General features: G+C 46.0%; 1 protein-coding gene across 1 annotated transcript in view; it reads right to left on the reverse strand.

Annotated features, from left to right (window-relative positions):
• Window positions 1-802: 802 nt before the first annotated feature.
• dner (delta/notch-like EGF repeat containing) overlaps window positions 803-17,847 on the reverse strand; it is a 36,786-nt gene continuing 19,741 nt past the window's right edge. The window contains exons 5-13 of the mRNA XM_030337076.1: window positions 15,438-15,586; window positions 13,594-13,747; window positions 12,289-12,402; window positions 8,497-8,724; window positions 4,724-4,846; window positions 4,313-4,426; window positions 3,828-3,959; window positions 3,321-3,567; window positions 803-2,681 (exon numbers count right to left, since the gene is read on the reverse strand). Coding sequence (XP_030192936.1) covers window positions 2,570-2,681; window positions 3,321-3,567; window positions 3,828-3,959; window positions 4,313-4,426; window positions 4,724-4,846; window positions 8,497-8,724; window positions 12,289-12,402; window positions 13,594-13,747; window positions 15,438-15,586 — 1,373 coding nt within the window. The 3' untranslated portion in view covers window positions 803-2,569. The remainder of the gene's footprint in view (window positions 2,682-3,320; window positions 3,568-3,827; window positions 3,960-4,312; window positions 4,427-4,723; window positions 4,847-8,496; window positions 8,725-12,288; window positions 12,403-13,593; window positions 13,748-15,437; window positions 15,587-17,847) is intronic.

The raw sequence follows: 17,847 nt of genomic DNA on the forward strand, positions 1-17,847 counted from the left end.
TTTTGGCATCTTTCTCGTGTGGGAAGGCAGTAAAATATGATGGTATCCACGCACAAAAATAGTCATTCTCCTCGAAATAAAAAAAAAAAACAGAAAAAATATATTGCGAAATGTAATTGTTTATCAAAACACATTTTTTTGTAAATCTTCATGAATCATTTGATTATTTTCTATTATTATTTATTCGGTATTATTATTTATTTTATGTAATATAATTGTAAATGCTACAATAAATACAGCACACATATAACCTACCCATGTGTACAAATGCACGCACACACACACAGACACACACACCCACACACACGCGCGCGCGCCCGCGCACGCACACACACACACTGAAGAACATATGCACACTAACACACAAATACATGCACAAAAACACACTCACACAAACACATTAAGACAAATTTACTTAGATCTTCACTGTAAAATATATCTATCTATATATATATATCTATATCTATATATATATATATATATGTACAATTTACACACACATATATCTTCCCTACATCCCCCTGCTTGTCAATCCGTCTCAAAACACCCCTCTATCAGCCTGTCGTGTTGAGAATGAGAGGAACTGAGGTGTGCTCCAGGGTCCACGGAGGGCAAAGGTCAATGATTAAAAGACGTGGCCCTCAAATCGAGACCACAAGTGCCAGGGCTATCTATAAGGGGCTATCTATAACTCATATCTGACAGTCCATTCTGTTAAGTGGTCCCATCTGATGCCCGCTGTGGAAGCCGTTCTTTTAAATCCATTGTGTGTGTGAACAGAAACAACTCATGTAGAGGGGTGTAGGTTGTGTTAAGTTGGAACTTTATTACATCATTCAACATAGATAATAGGTAGACATGTGGTTTCTGTCTTGGAAATAACAAAGTAAAAGAGAAGAGAGATGTGATGTCTCACAGGCCCTACTGACTCATCCATCACTTGGCTCGGCCTTGAATGCGACGGCAAAGGGGCACAGACAAAGTCGTCCAACTGCAGGGCAACACACACACACACACACACACACACACACACACACACACACACACACACACACACACACACACACACACACACACACACACACACACACACACACACACACACACACACACACACGAGTCGTCGAGCCATCGCCTGCTACGTTGTCTTAACCCCCACCGTTGTCACCGCCCTCCCGTTCTATATCCACATCCCCTTGTTATCAACTGTTCTGTTTGGGAGCTATTCTCTAATCTGAAGGTTCAACGCGATGGTGTGAATGGAGCTTCTGTTGCTATTTGGTTTGTTCAAATCCTGTTGTTTTTACGGGTATATTTTCATTTATTTAGTTTTGTGAAAAGTATTCAAATTGGTGTATCTTTCAGCACCTGGTAAAGTGCTATACTAATAAAATAAAGGATTGTTCTGTAATTCTATTCTTATAACTTACCCAGCATTGCATTTTTTTTGGTATCTACTGATTTCTCGCTATTCATTCATGAGAGAACGCCAAAGTATCAGAAACAGCTACTCTGAGACAGTTGGATCAATCTCAAACAAGCCCTTCAGACCCCAGAAAACTAAAATGTTATCTTAAGTGTGTAGTTGCTCTTTAACCCGTTGTTTCGTATATCCCCCCAACCCCCTGCTCAACAGCCCCCCCTTGAGTCCAGCCCCCGACAGACCAACCATCCCCCTGCAGTCGGACCCACTTGAACAAACTATTCAACACCGTTTACACTTTACTTGTACAGGACCTTTAGTATAGTGCAGTCAATGGTGCAAACAGTAACTACTAAGAAAGAAAAGAAAAACGCATGTTCACATCAGCATTTACTGGACGGTTGCTTGGTTACATATTTTTAAGTTTGATCTACCAACCACAAGTTGCCCAAGAGAATATAATTAAAAAAAAAACGGTGGCACAAATGTGACACATAGATATACGACCACAACGGAAAAATACCAGAAGAGAGTTCTCGGAAAAAGAACTTAGATAAAACATCAAATCTATACCCATGCACTGAGTATGGCGGCCTACTGCTCATCTTTTTAAATAGAGAAAGACATACAGTGTTTGCACTACGAGAAGTGTGTCTACTTCTAACAACACCTGCCATGACAGCTTGCAACATCCCCTGTTGAGTCGATAATTGGAAATGGTGTGTTTTTGGTGTTTGGCTGGGCCCTACGTCTGGAGACAGGGTCCGGGGGGGGGGGGAGGATTACAGGCGCTCTCCTATTGCACAGCTGAGACCCTAAACAAAGTGGACGGCATGACTGCCATAACCGACCAAACTAAATGAAATGCAAAGAATACTTTGATGCTACAACATAGCCTTATTATGGACTTTGAAAATATACGTATCAAATTCCATATTTTCTACTACTTTACTACACTTTTGTGTTTTTTATTTTTATTTTACTCTATTTCTTCTCCGCTTTACATTCAGTTTTGTTCTGCTGCTTTATTATTATTTTTTCTTCTCAAGAAATACTTGAGTACACTATTTTTGGTTGTACGTGTGTATTCTGTATTTTTGTGGATATACTGTAGATGGGATCTGGTGTGAGCTCCCCTGTATTGTTTTACAAATCTTTCGTTTTGATGAGGGTGACCAGGGGCTTGTCATCAGGGCTGTAGTCTTCGTATGTGATAGGAGTGGCGTCGTACATCGCAGGCCTTGACTTCTTGCCGAACCTAACCACAAAACACATACAATTAGTATTAGTATCAGGCACTAAGCGGGCTGCTTTTTATCCAACGACATTTACACTGAATTTCTTAGATGATGGAGCTTGATATTTATTACCCTTTTGAACATCAAGGCAAGGCATGTTTACATATTCAGCACCCTTCAAACACAAGGCCGTCTCATAGTGCTTTACCAAGGAAGAAACCCCATGTAACAACATTAAAAAGGACAATCGTTAACAGATAACAAAAAAGAAGAACGAGAAATGTAAAATAAAAAAATGGGACAGTGGGGAGAATAAACATCACAGACATACATCTTTTTTTTTTAAAGATCCCTTTTTATGCTTTATTATAAAGTGTGGTAGAGAGGAAGGTATGGAGGGTAGAGGGGAGGACATGACCATGGTAGGATTCAAACCCAGGTTTCTGCACTCAGCACTGGGCCTTAACGGTACGCACTCCACCCGGTGAACCACCAGGGGAAGCCGATTATACATTCTTAACAGAAAGCTGCGGCAAATGTTTGGAGCCTTGATTCAAGTTCAAGTCCAACACTTGAATGGTGTTTGTTACAGATCAGATGCTGCATAAATGATCCGGCGGTATAAAGAAGGGAGCTCTGGGAGGCCGCTGCGGGCTGACCTGGCGTGACGGATGGACGCGATGGCGTTGCTGAACTCGCTGTCGATGCTGCGGCAGTTGTAGAACTCCTGGTAGGCGTGGCGGGACGAGCCCTGGTACTCGATGCGGCTGATGCGGCAGATGCCCACGATGAGGATGATGAGCATGAGGACGAAGGCCACACACAGGGCGCCGATGATGATGTACAGCGAGTGGCGCGGCATGGTGGTCAGGTTGTCGTCGGGGTGCGCCGGCTTCCACTGCAGGTCTACACACACACACATACACACACACACACACACACACACACACAGACACACAGATAGAGGCGTAGCCGCGCGCACGCACACACACACACACACACAAACACACACACACACACACAGAGGCGTAGCCGCGCGCACGCACACACACACACACACACACACACACACACACACAAAGATGAATACACACACAAGCCCTTGTTGACAGAGCCTGTCTTTAGATGTAATGGCTCATCATGGGGTTCTCCGCAGGCTGACTCACGGATCTCACAGCAGGGTCCCACCCAGCCGGGGGGGCAGTGGCAGGTGAAGCTGTTTGATTGGTCGATGCAGGTGCCGCCGTGGTGACAAGGGTCGCTGTCACACTCGTTGACATCCACCTCGCAGCTCTCCCCTGATTGGGTGGAAGAAAGCATCACTTTAGGCTGTAGATGATGATCATTTGGGCCGACAGGGACAAAACTGTGCATCAAATCAGGAACCCCAACGGGTCTGAAAGGTCCCCTGGTAGAGAAGATGATTCCATTTCATTTAGCGCTGACTTCATAACATAACAAGTCAGCCTTGCTTTCCACATACCCAGAAAGAAGTTTAAAATGCAACGAAATTTTAGGCGTGCATTGCGGCCAGCGAGTGCATATATCATGTACGTTCTGCAAATTAACTGACCTAAATTGAAAGGCTAAGGCTAATGACATATATACTCCTGGCATGGAGGGTGTAGGGCTGTGGTGAGTGGGTCCCTACCTGTGAATCCTGGTGGGCACACACACGATGTGTTGAGGCCTGTGCTCTCACAGCTTCCTCCGTTCACGCAGTGCATCTTCAGGCAGGGGTCTTTGTAAATCTCACAGTGTCTTCCTAACAGGGAAAACCCACAGATAGCATTTTATCATTAATATGCTTGCATGCACCCACTCACACACACGCACGCACACGCACACGTACACGCACACACAAACACACACACACACACACACACACACACACACACACACACACACACACACACACACACACACACACACGCACACGCACACGCACAGACACACACACCATATACATCATGTATATATTGCACTTAAGTTAGTGCAACAAAACATGCAATATCGCTGCATCCATTAGCACAAGCAGACACAGACACACACACACACCTACCTTGAAATTGCGGTGTGCACACACACTCATAAGCGTTGATGAGGTCCTTGCATGTGGCGTAGTTCTGGCAGGGGGCGGACAGACACTCATTGTACTCCTCCTCACAGTACAGGCCATGGTAGCCTAATGGGGGAGGAATCCCAAAGAATCACAAGGTTACTCAACTCTCCCTCCATTTTGTTCTCCCACTCTCCTCCATGACCTTCACCGCGCCCGGTGTCTTCATAGTCACAGGGGATTTAACGCATCCCCTCCTGGTTATTAAAGCTACTGTTTGATGTTAACAGCACATGGTTTAGACGGCAATAAACGGATGCCTCACAAGGTTACGCTCGCTAATGTGTCAAGACGACAACATATGGCTGTAAACCCTTGTATACCCTGTATTCCCTTTCCAAAAAGCTGAGACACTGACTGTAAACAGCAATGTGTTATCTGTGAAGTCCCAGTCCACCTGTACGTCTCTACATGTTGAGACAGGTTCCTACATGAAATGCAGTGCTCCATGTCCACCATTGGATGGCAGCTGCGTATTGATGCAGGGGAGGAAAGAAAAGGGTCTGACGTCAGAACACCACACCGTGTGACTCCCAAGGTCAACGCACACAGACGTCAACAGACTTTAAAGTCATCTTTTTGCTTTCCTGCTTTTCCTTTTTTTTGGTGGCAGGCTGCAGCAAATTAACAGAGCGTTTTATTTCAAAGGACGATGATGTACCTGCAAGTACACCGGAGACTAAAAGATATACTGTCATAGTTACAGGTCGATGCAGAGGGAGAACACTACATTGAGGAGTGGTGAGATAGGTGATCTGCTGACTTAACTGGTGGATAATACACATATTGGAAGATTCCAACATGGGTATGACATTGCCAAGAGTAGATTACAATAGATTTGAGAGATGGATAACTTATGTGCCTTTCTGTACCTACTCACATTTATACAATTGGGTGAAACCACTGATACCTACTGACCATCTGTTTTCTTTTAATGTTTTGATAGCCTGTCGCCTAGCTATCAACAGATACACTGACTCTCAGTGACTTTCCCCCCAGCTTCCAATAATTAGTTTAGACGACTCCCATCTCTAGGATTACTGGCAGAATTATGCCTCACTTGCCTCGTGTGTGAGTGCACGTGCGTATGTGAATGCGTATGCCTGTGTACATGTGCGTGCTAGATGCGTGTGAAGGAAAGTAAAGTTAGCGCGGCGGCGGCCTATAACAGCTAACATGGTTGTTTGGTGAGGGGACGGGGAATAAAGGAGGAGCCTGGACTGGAGCCCTCCAGGTCCTTGGAGGAGAATGTCAGGGAAATGTCAAGTTTCTTTCCCAGGCAGGGGCTGCCTTATGAGGGGCTGGGGAGACTGATCCCCAGCCGCCGCCGCCGCCCCCCTGAGCAGGGAGGCAGATAGCGGGGGGATGGAAGCCCGTCTGCACACACGCCCAGTGGTGCTCTGCTTCTGTCACAGAGCCAGCAAACCAAAGCATGTAGTCTTCCTCTGTGTGTGTGTGTGTGTGTGTGTGTGTGTGTGTGTGTGTGTGTGTGTGTGTGTGTGTGTGTGTGTGTGTGTGTGTGTGTGTGTGTGTGTGTGTGTGTGTGTGTATGTGTGTGTGTGTGTGTGTGTGTGTGTGTGTGTGGGTGTGCCTTTGTGTGTGCGTCTGTGTTTGAGTGTGTAAATTAGACCCTTCTCTGTCTCAATTCCCATGCAGCCCTTTTATATTACCAGGAGGAGCTTACACACAAGCCTTCGGACACACACTCTAACACATACACACACACTAATACAAATACCCAGTTATGACCTTTTATCTACCTCATCAGTATTCCATCTGTTGTCTAAAGGTGTGTGTGTGTGTGTGTGTGTGTGTGTGTGTGTGTGTGTGTGTGTGTGTGTGTGTGTGTGTGTGTGTGTGTGTGTGTGTGTGTGTGTGTGTGTGTGAGTGTGTGTGTGTGTGTGTGTGTGTGTATGTGTGTGTGTGTGTGTGTGTGTGTGTGTGTGTGTGTGGGTGTGCTTGTGTGTGTGTGTGTGCTTGTGTGTGTGTGTGTGTGTGTGGGGGGGGCAGTTTTGTGTGTTGGTGGGTGCGTGTGTGTGAGTGTGTGAGTGTGTGCGTTGCGCGAATGCGTGAGTGTGCATGTGTGTACGCATGTTCTCGGTAAGGTAATGTCTGGGAAACTAATTGCATATCACCAATCTCAGAGATCCCATTAGACAGGCCTGGCAGAGCATCGCTATTTGATTGGACCAGAGCATCTGGCAAAGTAGCTCTGTCACAGCCTGAACCACTGCTCGGAGCCACAAACACACACACACCCACACAAACCCACGCACACACGCGCGCGCACGCACGCACGCACGCACGCACGCACGCACGCACGCACGCACGCACGCACACACACACACACACACACACACACACACACACACACACACACACACATACAGATACACACATTGATACACACAAACAGATGCAAAGCAACCGCGGCAACCAGACAACAGAGGACGGGAGAGGAGTAGGGTGGGGTGAACAGACAGCGAGACAAAGAGATGAAGAACACAATGATTCAAGATGGTGGCCAGGAGAAGCATAATTATAGGAATACATAACTTTCATATGTTTCCACATTTGAATGCTTGCATGTGTGTATTTAAAGGCTTGTCTTGCTTAGATCTGCAATTCTATATATGTCGAATACAGGATTCTAAGGCAATACATACCTTTTTTAAGATTTAAAGCAATGCATACAGACACAGTTCATGTCTTGATGCATGCATTGGACGATGTTTCCCTAAGACAATCAATTGACTACTCTCATTCTCAATTAAAGTGACGTCTTATTTTAACGTCAGCAAAAAACAATAAAAGAATCGTTCTCTTCTTAAGCAGAGCCCCGTGTTCATCTGAAACAACCTCCTCGTCTCTAACCCTCCTCCATCTCGCTGACCTCCTTTAATACCCCCAAACTGGAGGATGATTGGCTGCCACAAACAGTCAAACAATAGCTAAAGTCATGAAGAGCATCGGGCCGCGGTCCGCAGCCCGTCCGACAGACAGTGTCTGTGTGTGTCCCAACACAGAGGAACAAAGATCGGATATCACGTTATCTTTACAGGCATTTCAATAATGCCTTTACCGTCCCTCAGCAGAGGGAAATGAGGACTAAAACACACATTGTGATTAGTCATCATTCCGTTCAATTGGTGTCAGCATACGGCTACCGCTGCCAATAACTTCTAAAAATAATCCTCCCTTCAGCTGAACCTTCTTCACTGCCTCTGGATGGAAGCCCATGGCACACAAAAGTCACTCTTTTCAAAAGCCCTAAACATGGGGACCCCGAGAATAGGAGTCACTAGACATAGAGGCATATCTTGGATGCACAGATATACACACCTGTACTTCAGCAACAAACACCACACCAGATTCACAACCAATGGGGTTGAGGTGGTTGAGCTCTGTTGGTAGCATTGAAAAAGGAGGGGGCATGGCTATCAACAACCCAATCAGAGAACAGGTGAGTTAGTGGCAGGTAGCCAATGTATTCATCCTTTGTCCTTAAACATCGGAGGAAAGGACTGCGACCTGTGCAGACGCACAGTTCCACAGTTTACTTTGAGTTGAGCCGGGCAATAAACGATCCCAAAAACCAGGCAGTCAAACGTAAACTATTCCCGCTCACTCCTTCCCAAAAACGTTCCCTCTCACGTTAACGTCGACTGATTTTCCGAGTGCTGATGAAGCGACGGCGGGGCGCGATGGGGTCTCACCCGGGACACAGAGGCAGCGGTAGCTGTTCCCCACGCTGCGGCAGATCCCGTGGGCGCAGGGGTTCAGGGCGCAGAAGTCCACCAGCTGGGAGCAGGTGGGCCCCGTGAAGCCGGCCGGGCAGCTGCAGCTGAAGCCTGCGGGGCCCTGGGCGTAGCAGGTCCCGTTGTTGTGGCAGGGGCCGGAGGCACAGGGGTCCGCCTTCTGGTCACACATAGCCCCCTGGTAGCCTGGAGGGAGAGAGGGAGAGAGGGAGAGAGAGAGAGAGAGAGAGAGAGAGAGAGAGAGAGAGAGAGAGAGAGAGAGAGAGAGAGAGAGAGAGAGAGAGAGAGAGAAGGTTAATTATAGATAAGATAGGATGGGATAAGGGGCTAAGGTTAGACGAGGTTATACGGTATGGTAAGATACGATATACTTTAATCCCTGATGGAAAATGTGGGGATAAGCGACAAAGTATGCTAAAGTAGGGTTAGATAACATAAGATAACATAATTAAAATGTGCTGTATTAATCCCAGAAAGGATAATAAGAAACATAAGAACTTAAAAACAGATAATCATTTAAGAATAGTTATATGCTAAGGTTTTGCCAAAAATCTCTGAACCACTTCATCTACGTATACACGCATTATAAGAAATGTTAACGTAGAATATAAATGGAAATATAATTGACAGTATCCATTCTGCCTTATTGACATTATACATTATTGAAAATGTGTAAGAGAGAGAGTTAAAATATGTAGAATTATGTCACCTTCAAATAGGGAAAGGAAAATAAAAATGACTTTAAACAGAGAAATGTGGGCTTGTGAGGAAGGGCTGAGGGGCCGGCCTGGGAGAGACTGGAGGGTTAGGGTCCCAGTGGCGGGAGAGCTCTGATGAATGCTCTTCTCTTAATATAGAAGGGAGAGCGGCTCTGTCTTTGTGCTCACTGTCTATGTTCAGCAGAGTCATCAGATATATCTGTAAGGAGCCGGCCAGCAGCACGGGAATTTATTACATGACACATGTACGAAGGGTGTTTACACACACATATACACACACACACACACACACGTATACACACACAGACACACACACATACACACACAGACACACACACGCAGGCAAGCAAGCACACACACATATATACAGACACACACAAACACACATGTACGCACTCACAGCTGCATTGGAATTTATTGCAATAAATTTGTGTGCACAAATGGTGTTTACACACACACACAAACACGCACACACACACTTTTAAACTCGCACACACACACACACACACACACACTTACACAAACACACACACAGACACACACACACACACACACACACACACACACAAACACACACACACACACACACATGCACACACACGTGTACACACACATTATCTCATGTAGAGGGCTTTCATGCGTGTTCCCGGCTACACTACAAGACAACACCAAAATTCTCAAATGTATAACCCTTGGGAGAGTGTCTTTGGAAAATCTCAGTTTTCTGGGGGTAAAAACATTGAATGGAAGAAAGGCCAAAATGAAGTGAAAATGTTTGCATTTTCAAATGTATCCACCATCTCTCCTGATCATGGACAATAACTGTCTGGCTGGAAGTGTGTACCCTGGGTTCTGTTTCCTCAAACGAGAATACCCCCTGCTGCTGCTGCACTGCAGAACTCCCTACAATGTAGGACAGGACCGTGTGCTTGAAATATTTATTGTGTGCTAACAAACACTAGCCTGCTTATTCACATTACAAACACACACATACATACACACACACAACCGTGCACACATGTGGATGCACACACACTCATATACACACACACGCACACTCACCCTTGTACACACGCCCATACACTCTCTCACACACACACACACACACACACACACACACACACACACACACACACACACACACACACACACACACACACACACACACACACACACACACACAAACACACACACACACACACACACACACACATTTACAGACACCCATACAAACACACTTATACAGAAATATTCACATGCACGCACACACACACACACACACACATAGTTTTCGATTTCCCCAAGTGATTTCTTGTTATTGCACATAAACCTGCCAATAATAAAAATGTTAATATAGCCAGTCTCCCCCTTCTCTCACCCTCGCCCTGTTCCTATCTCTACCCTTCCCTCGCTCTCTCCCCGCGCTCTCTTTCTCTCCCACTTTATGGCACCAATTCACTTGTCTCTTCCCTTCCTGCCTCTGACTCTGTCTATTTTGATCCCTGCCTATTTCTAATACATTCTCCATAGTCATCATCTGGATATCAAGTCATTTCAGGGACTGGAATGAATGCATGCGCTACATTAGGTCGAGGTGGTGCATGCAAAGTTGAATTTATGCCTTTCACGACGTTCACAAAAAAACGGATGAAGGCTGGACACAATAACACAAGGAGCCTGGAACGAGCAGAGGACTTAACGGCCACCTTGTTTCAAAATAAACTTTCAAAGAATGAAGTGCGCTGAAACCCTCTCTGGCTTCCTGCACGCAGGCCAGCTCCTCCAAACCTCTCCTGGCGCTAATCATACGTTAGTAACAGCTGCCGCCCGTCCCCGAAGCCGCTCCACGTATCCGTGGAAACTCATCTTCTGAACTTCAAGGAGTGATGGATTATGAATTCCAGGGATGGTCGCGGGGGATGGAGATTAATCATGAAATCCTTCGCAAGACCTCCCCCTTATCAGAGTGAGGGCACCGCTGGGGGGGGCCTACCTGGATTCAGAAACACTCCCTCTGACCGTGCCACCACCTCTCCCGTGCTGATCTGAGCGCAGTATTGCTGAGCGCAGTATTACTAGTGACTACCTCCTCCGCTCCCACTGTGTTGTCTGCATTCATGTGAATTGGGTTATGTGTGCGTGTATGCATGCGTGTGTGTGTGTGTGTTTTGTGTTTTATGTATGTATGCATGTGTGCGTATGTGTGTGTTTGTGTGCATGTGTGCGTGTATGTGTGGGTGTGTGTGTGTGTGTGTGTGTGTGTGTGTGTGTGTGTGTGTGTGTGTGTGTGTGTGTGTGTGTGTGTGTGCGTGTGTGTGTTTGTGTGAGTGTGTATGTATGTGTATCCATGATCACGTGTTTGTTTGAAAGTAGACTAGCTTGCTCTGGCGTAGAGGGGGCCACTGCTTCTGTACAAGTTTTGCGGTCAGAGCATTCCTTGGAGACTCTGGCATGGGTCGCTGAGGCTAGGGTAACTAATTAAACCGGCGGAGGGAGGTTTAAATTAAGCATCTAAGTGGAACAGATACTGATAAACACAGAGCACGCACGCAGGGCACACTAGGAGCCGGGTGAACTCAGAAACTCGTGGCGTCACGCTGGAGGAAATATGAATGCAAACACGTATACCTGTGATCTGTGCTGTCTGGGCTTGGTTTACAGGATTGGATTGTGTGGGGATGGACTCACTTGCAGAGGAAGACACACAATTGGGTCCTTTGTGGTATACATAGATATGTTTCTGTGTGTATCTAGATGACCTTGTTTGATGCAATGCCTACCATGCACCACCTACAAGGATGCAGATGACAAATATAAATCTAATATAAATCTATTAGCTACTCTGAAGTTCAAGTGTCAAAATGACCAAATGTACAACATATCTATGTGTATGTACTCCATCTATGTATATTCTCTGAGTGTATACACGCACATATCCATTAACATATGTGCATGCATCAATGTTGTTTATATCCATGACGGTCACTATGAATGGGGCTTTGAATGAACCGTCTCTGATTGGAGAGCTCACCTTCAGAGCAGTAGCACCTGGGTCCTGCCTGGCTGCTGAAGCAGGTGGCTCCGTTCTTGCAGGGCTGGGACAGGCAGTGGTCCACCAGAAACTGGCACCTCTCCCCCTCATAACCTAGAAGGCCAACAGAGACACTCAGTTGTCCACTTTGCCAGCAGGGGTGTTTTGGCAGAGAAAACGGTGTTGTTCCTTGCGCTCTGGGCTGAAGCGGGCTTGTTTTCAGCTGCATTACTACTTATCTCAAATGATCCAATAATGCAGATGGGGAGAGCTGTGTTATTGCAGGAAGCAATCTGTCGGCATATGCTGTTGTAAAGATTATCCCTCTTCTCGCCTATTTGAATTTTTTAGGCAACCTAACAGAATTTGTGAAAAAACAGGAATAATAGTCTTCAATGTATGTTCACGTGCTTATCAATAACATTTTGACTAATTAGATAACCATCATATCATGGTTTTTGTCATCTATGGACAATGTGACAAAACCAGCCTGGTTTCCCTCATAAACAAGAAAAAAAACATTGGCCACCTCTGTTAAAAAGCAGGTTAAAAAGGATGAGGTATCCATATACCTGGTACCTTGTAACAGTAGCGTAATACGAGAAACACCAGCTTCACTCATACATAACCTCATGAAGGGATGGTTAGCGGGCACATAGACTTATGGGAGAGCTTGTGACGAGTCGTCTGCTCCAACTACATCAGATAATTCACACGTCCCTGCTAGCCTGCCCTCGCTGTGTGTTTGGATTCCAAAATAGGTCTCACTGACGACATCAAAGGCTCTCCATCTCCTTCATTTAGAGTCTTTCTCCGACACAAAGAGGAGAGCTCCATGTTGTTCTCTATGTGGGTAAAGTTCTAAGCCCTAAGTGGGTCTCCATGCATCTCAATGAAACCTTTCAAATCCTCGTGTGCAGCACAACAGAGAGTAGAATCGTGTCTCCACAGAGTTTAACATGTGGATGCACCATAGTACCACGTCGTTTATTCAAACAGTGCAACATAAGTATGATGGTCCTATAATTGTCCATTTATTACTATTATTATTACTATTATCACTATTATTACATTTTTTTATGTACAAACTGAGAGAATAATAATTGATTATTATTTTTTACAGGAAATATTAATGGGATTGTTTGTTTGTTTGTTTTGATGCGTTATTAACTATTATTACATAGAACAAACAAACACACACACACACACACACACACACACACACACACACACACACACACACACACACACACACACACACACACACACACACACACACACACACACACACACACACACACACACCTGCGGGGCAGGCGCATGTGAAATTGCGCCCCTGGTCTCCCTGCCGTACGTCGGAGCAGGTGGCGTTGTTGCGGCACGGCCGGTGGTGGCAGGCGTCAAACTCCTCACAGAAGATGCCTGTGTATCCATCCTCACACTCGCAGAAGAACGTGCTCTGTAGGGTAGGGATGGGGACAGGGGGACGTGCACAGATATGCACACACACACACACACACACACACACACACACACACACACACACACACACACACACACACACACACACACACACACACACACAAACACAAGTTGAACACTTTCGTCGTTTCGAGACGTCTCTGAGTACATTCATTCAATATGAATTCTGAATGAAGACAAAATAATGAGGCAAGAAGAAAAAGAGAAAGTACCACCGCGCTCTTGCTGCAGTCGTGCGGTACGACAGCTAACCCTCCTTTAACAATGGGATAATGAGGCAGCTATTGTCATGCGTTAAGGATAACGACTTCAGACGAAAGGGAACACTTTCTTGCTACTTCTTGGCAGCAAGGCCTTTGAAACACCGCCTATCCCCCCCCCCCGCCCCCCCCCTCCTCCTCCAACCTTCTCTGTGAAATTGTGAAACTTGCTAAGCTAGCGTCAGCCTCAGCACAAACAGACCCTTTGCACCCAAATCCCCGGGCTTTGCAGGCACTAGAACTCTGCGCAGCCCCCCCGGCTCCGGCGCGCCTCCCCTCACTATCTCACCATCGCTCCTCCATTAGAGCCCTCCACCTCCCTTCCTCTAAGAGCTCCCATCCCCCTCCCCCCCTCCTGCTCCTCCTCCTCCTCTCCTGCTCTTCCTCATCCTCCTCCTCTTCCTCCTTATTACAGAGCGCATGCAACAGAGGTGTGGGGAGACACAGAACAAATGACCCAGGTTATTCTTTAGTTGTCTTCTATTTGCAACGACAGATACTGTGTGCTTGTGTGCAGCTCTCAAAATGAAGAGTGATGATTAATAGATTGCACTGCAGTGCAGTACATAACGCGGGTGGGGTGTGGATTTTGTGGTCTTTTCTTAGCCTCTGGTAGCCTCTGAAGAACGAGGGCTTTAATCGCAGAACAAATAAACTTTCAATGATGTTCAGCTCCCAGGCCGGTTCCCGTCACCAGCCTTCAGTGTGCTCTGAGATCAGAGCCGTGTTGTTCAGATCTGCCCTGTCCTGTCTCGGGGCTGGCCCTCTCTTGGTTCTGTGTTTGTCCGTGTATGTCTGGCTTGTTCTGCTCTTTCTGATGGGACTTCTTCTCCCTATTCTAGTTTGTTTTGCTACTCAATGGCACCCCGGGGACCTGGGGGAGGGGGGGGGGCAGTAGATGCCGGCCTGCTTAAGATGTTTGGGCGCCCCAGTTGATAAGAGAGCATCTCTCTTCTTTGTTTGCTTTACTGTGAGCATGATACCATAAGCGGGCCGGCGTGCATTGATCAGAAACAAATCGGTGTTGTTTGTATTGCTGGGCACTGCCGTGGATATGCTCGCTAGCCATTGCATTGTTCAATGTGTAAATCAATAGATTTGTGTAACTGGATAAGTGAGAGAGTGGAGACACACTTTTTTTTTTCCCCAGCCTCTTTTCCTAATGTCTCCTACCATGGTGGTATATGGAAGGGATGTGAAGGTTAACTATGTCTGCAATGTGTACTGAATTCAATGTGTAAAGTCGGATTCAGTTAATCTTTGTTCATGTTGCACACAGTGTGGATTTGACGTTTCAGATTCAATGATTTCAATGTCTCATGTTGGATTCACTGATTAAAAGTCTTCATGTTGAATCCGTGCCTTGGCTCACCGGCGGACATCCTCTATGGAAGGGTCCGGACTTACCGCAGAAGGCTGCGTGATGCACTTTCCTTTCCCAGAGCATTGTGGGTCACTGAAGCGGCTGCCTGGCTCCACGCAGCTGCTGGCCTTCACCGTCAGGTTGAGACGCAGTGTCACCTCCGGGGCAGTGGGGGAGCCCACACGCAGTATGCCTGAATACAGGTCAAAGTTATGCTTATTTGTGAACATAGAAAAGGAGTGATGTAGTACAAGGCCTTTATCACAGAGATGGAACGGTAGGGAAAACACAGGTGCATCTCATGGTGTTAATCATGGGCACTGGCATGACTACAGTCAAATGATTAGTGTTAGGAAAAAAATTTGAATACAGAGAAAAATATTATGCTTTGTAAAGTAGCCCTCACTACTATGGGAAACAATGGGAAAATAATGTTCCCAAGTGAACTCTCTCAAGTAAAGCAAAATAAAAACTTTGTAAAAAATCTTTGCCGTGTCTTGGTGCCCACACTATAAAATAAAGTCGTATTAGGAGCCGCATCAAGGCAGACAGCTACAGGGGGTCCTCGATGAATATAACATTGCAATAAAGATTAACTGGCAACATTAAGACGATGATCCGAGTCCATAAACTATTATCCCAGCGGGACAGACCTACCACACAGACCCCCACATTTGCAGATATGCAGGTGCCTGTACAAACATCATTTCTTACCTACCCTAGTCATTTAACATGCCTCGTGTACGAGAGTATGAACACTTATATCTTTGCTCATATTATGCTTATTATGCAAAAGCTAAAGAGGAAAAATGGCTTCTAATCTTTCTCAATTACACCTTTATTATTGTCCTCTATCTTTCTCCTTCTTATCTTCGTTCTCAATTTCCTTCCCTTAATTTATAAATCTGCCTGGCTCCTTAGCAGTATGAATCAATCTCTCTCTCTCTCTCTCTCTCTCTCTCTCTCTCTCTCTCTCTCTCTCTCTCTCTCTCTCTCTCTCTATCTCTCTCTCTCTCTCTCTCTCTCTCTCTCTCTCTCTCTCTCTCTCTCTCTCTCTCTCTCTCTCTCTCTCTCTCTCTCTCTCTCTCTCTCTCTCTCTCTCTCTCTCTCTCTCTCTCTGGTTCTCCCTGTCTCTCTATCCATCCCATCTCTCCCCCCTCTTCTGACCCTTGGCTCCCTGGCTGATTTAAGCAGTCACAGAGGCTGTGTAACGCTGCTGTGAGACATGACCAAGGTCAGTGTCCAGGCGGGTTAGGGTAGGGTCTGTGTAAACGCTGGGTACTTGTAGCATAGCAATGTGGAACCAGCCAGCCCTTGCAGAGACAGAGTAAGCCAGCCGTCCCCCACTGCCAGGGGGCCGCCAGCCTCACATTGATGGAGACAGCAGCATGACCCCCCCAGTCTGATAGCGTGACTCACATTAACCCCTACCATCTAACACCTGCCGCCGCCAGTAAAAGCTTTTAATATCCCAAGTGATGGTCTCGAACAACATCCGTTTGTGTGTGTGCGTGTTTGCGTGTGGGTGTGTGTGTGTGCGTGCGTGCGTGCGTGTGTGAATGCGTGTGTGTGTGTGTGTGTGTGGGTGCATGGTTGTGGGTGCTTGTGTGGGTGCATGTGTGTATGCCGTATTCGAACAAAGGTTGAATATTAATCGCAATCACAAACACGATAATAGTAGAGTTTTGTGTTTTCTTTATATGCAAATATTCAATTTATATTCATGTATTCAAATAGCATTCCCTTCTCCCTCAATGACATTTAAAGAATGAATGTAAAATTATATTTTATTAGCTCCAAGATGTCTTCTGTCATTGCAAAACGTGTGAAAGGGGTACTTTGATGTCAAAGCTGTTCTTCTTTGAGAGTTCAATAGTGGTGATGGTACCCTGCTGGCACCTCTCATTGGTACAGTAGACATGTCCTTGCAGACTTTCTCCTCTCTACCTGCTCTTCTATTACTTCAAAAAGTAAGGATCCTATGCAGATTTATATGAATATGTATTGTTTGTGTGTGTGTATTCATGCTTGTGTGCTTGTGTCTTTGTTCTTTGCATGCGTTTATGTGTTTGGTGTGTGTGCTAGTTTAAGTATCTTTGTTGTTTACTTGTGTTTATGTCTTTGTTGTGTGTGTGTGTGTGTGTGTGTGTGTGTGTGTGTGTGTGTGTGTGTGTGTGTGTGTGTGTGTGTGTGTATGTGTGTGTGTGTGTGTGTGTGTGTGTGTGTGTGTGTCTGTGTGTGTCTGTGTGTGTCTGTGTGTGTGTGTGTGTGTCTGTGTGTGTCTTTCTGTGTCTGTGTGTGTGTTTGTGTGCTAGTGTAAGTGTCTTTGCTGTGTGTGTGTGTGTGTGTGTGTGTGTGTGTGTGTGTGTGTGTGTGCGTGTGTGTGTGTGTGTGTGTGTGTGTGTGTGTGTGTGTGTGTGTGTGTGTGTGTGTGTGTGTGTGTGTGTGTGTGTG

This window comes from Gadus morhua, chromosome 16 (assembly GCF_902167405.1).
Source record: "Gadus morhua chromosome 16, gadMor3.0, whole genome shotgun sequence".
In the NCBI taxonomy this organism is placed as follows: Eukaryota; Metazoa; Chordata; class Actinopteri; order Gadiformes; family Gadidae; genus Gadus; species Gadus morhua.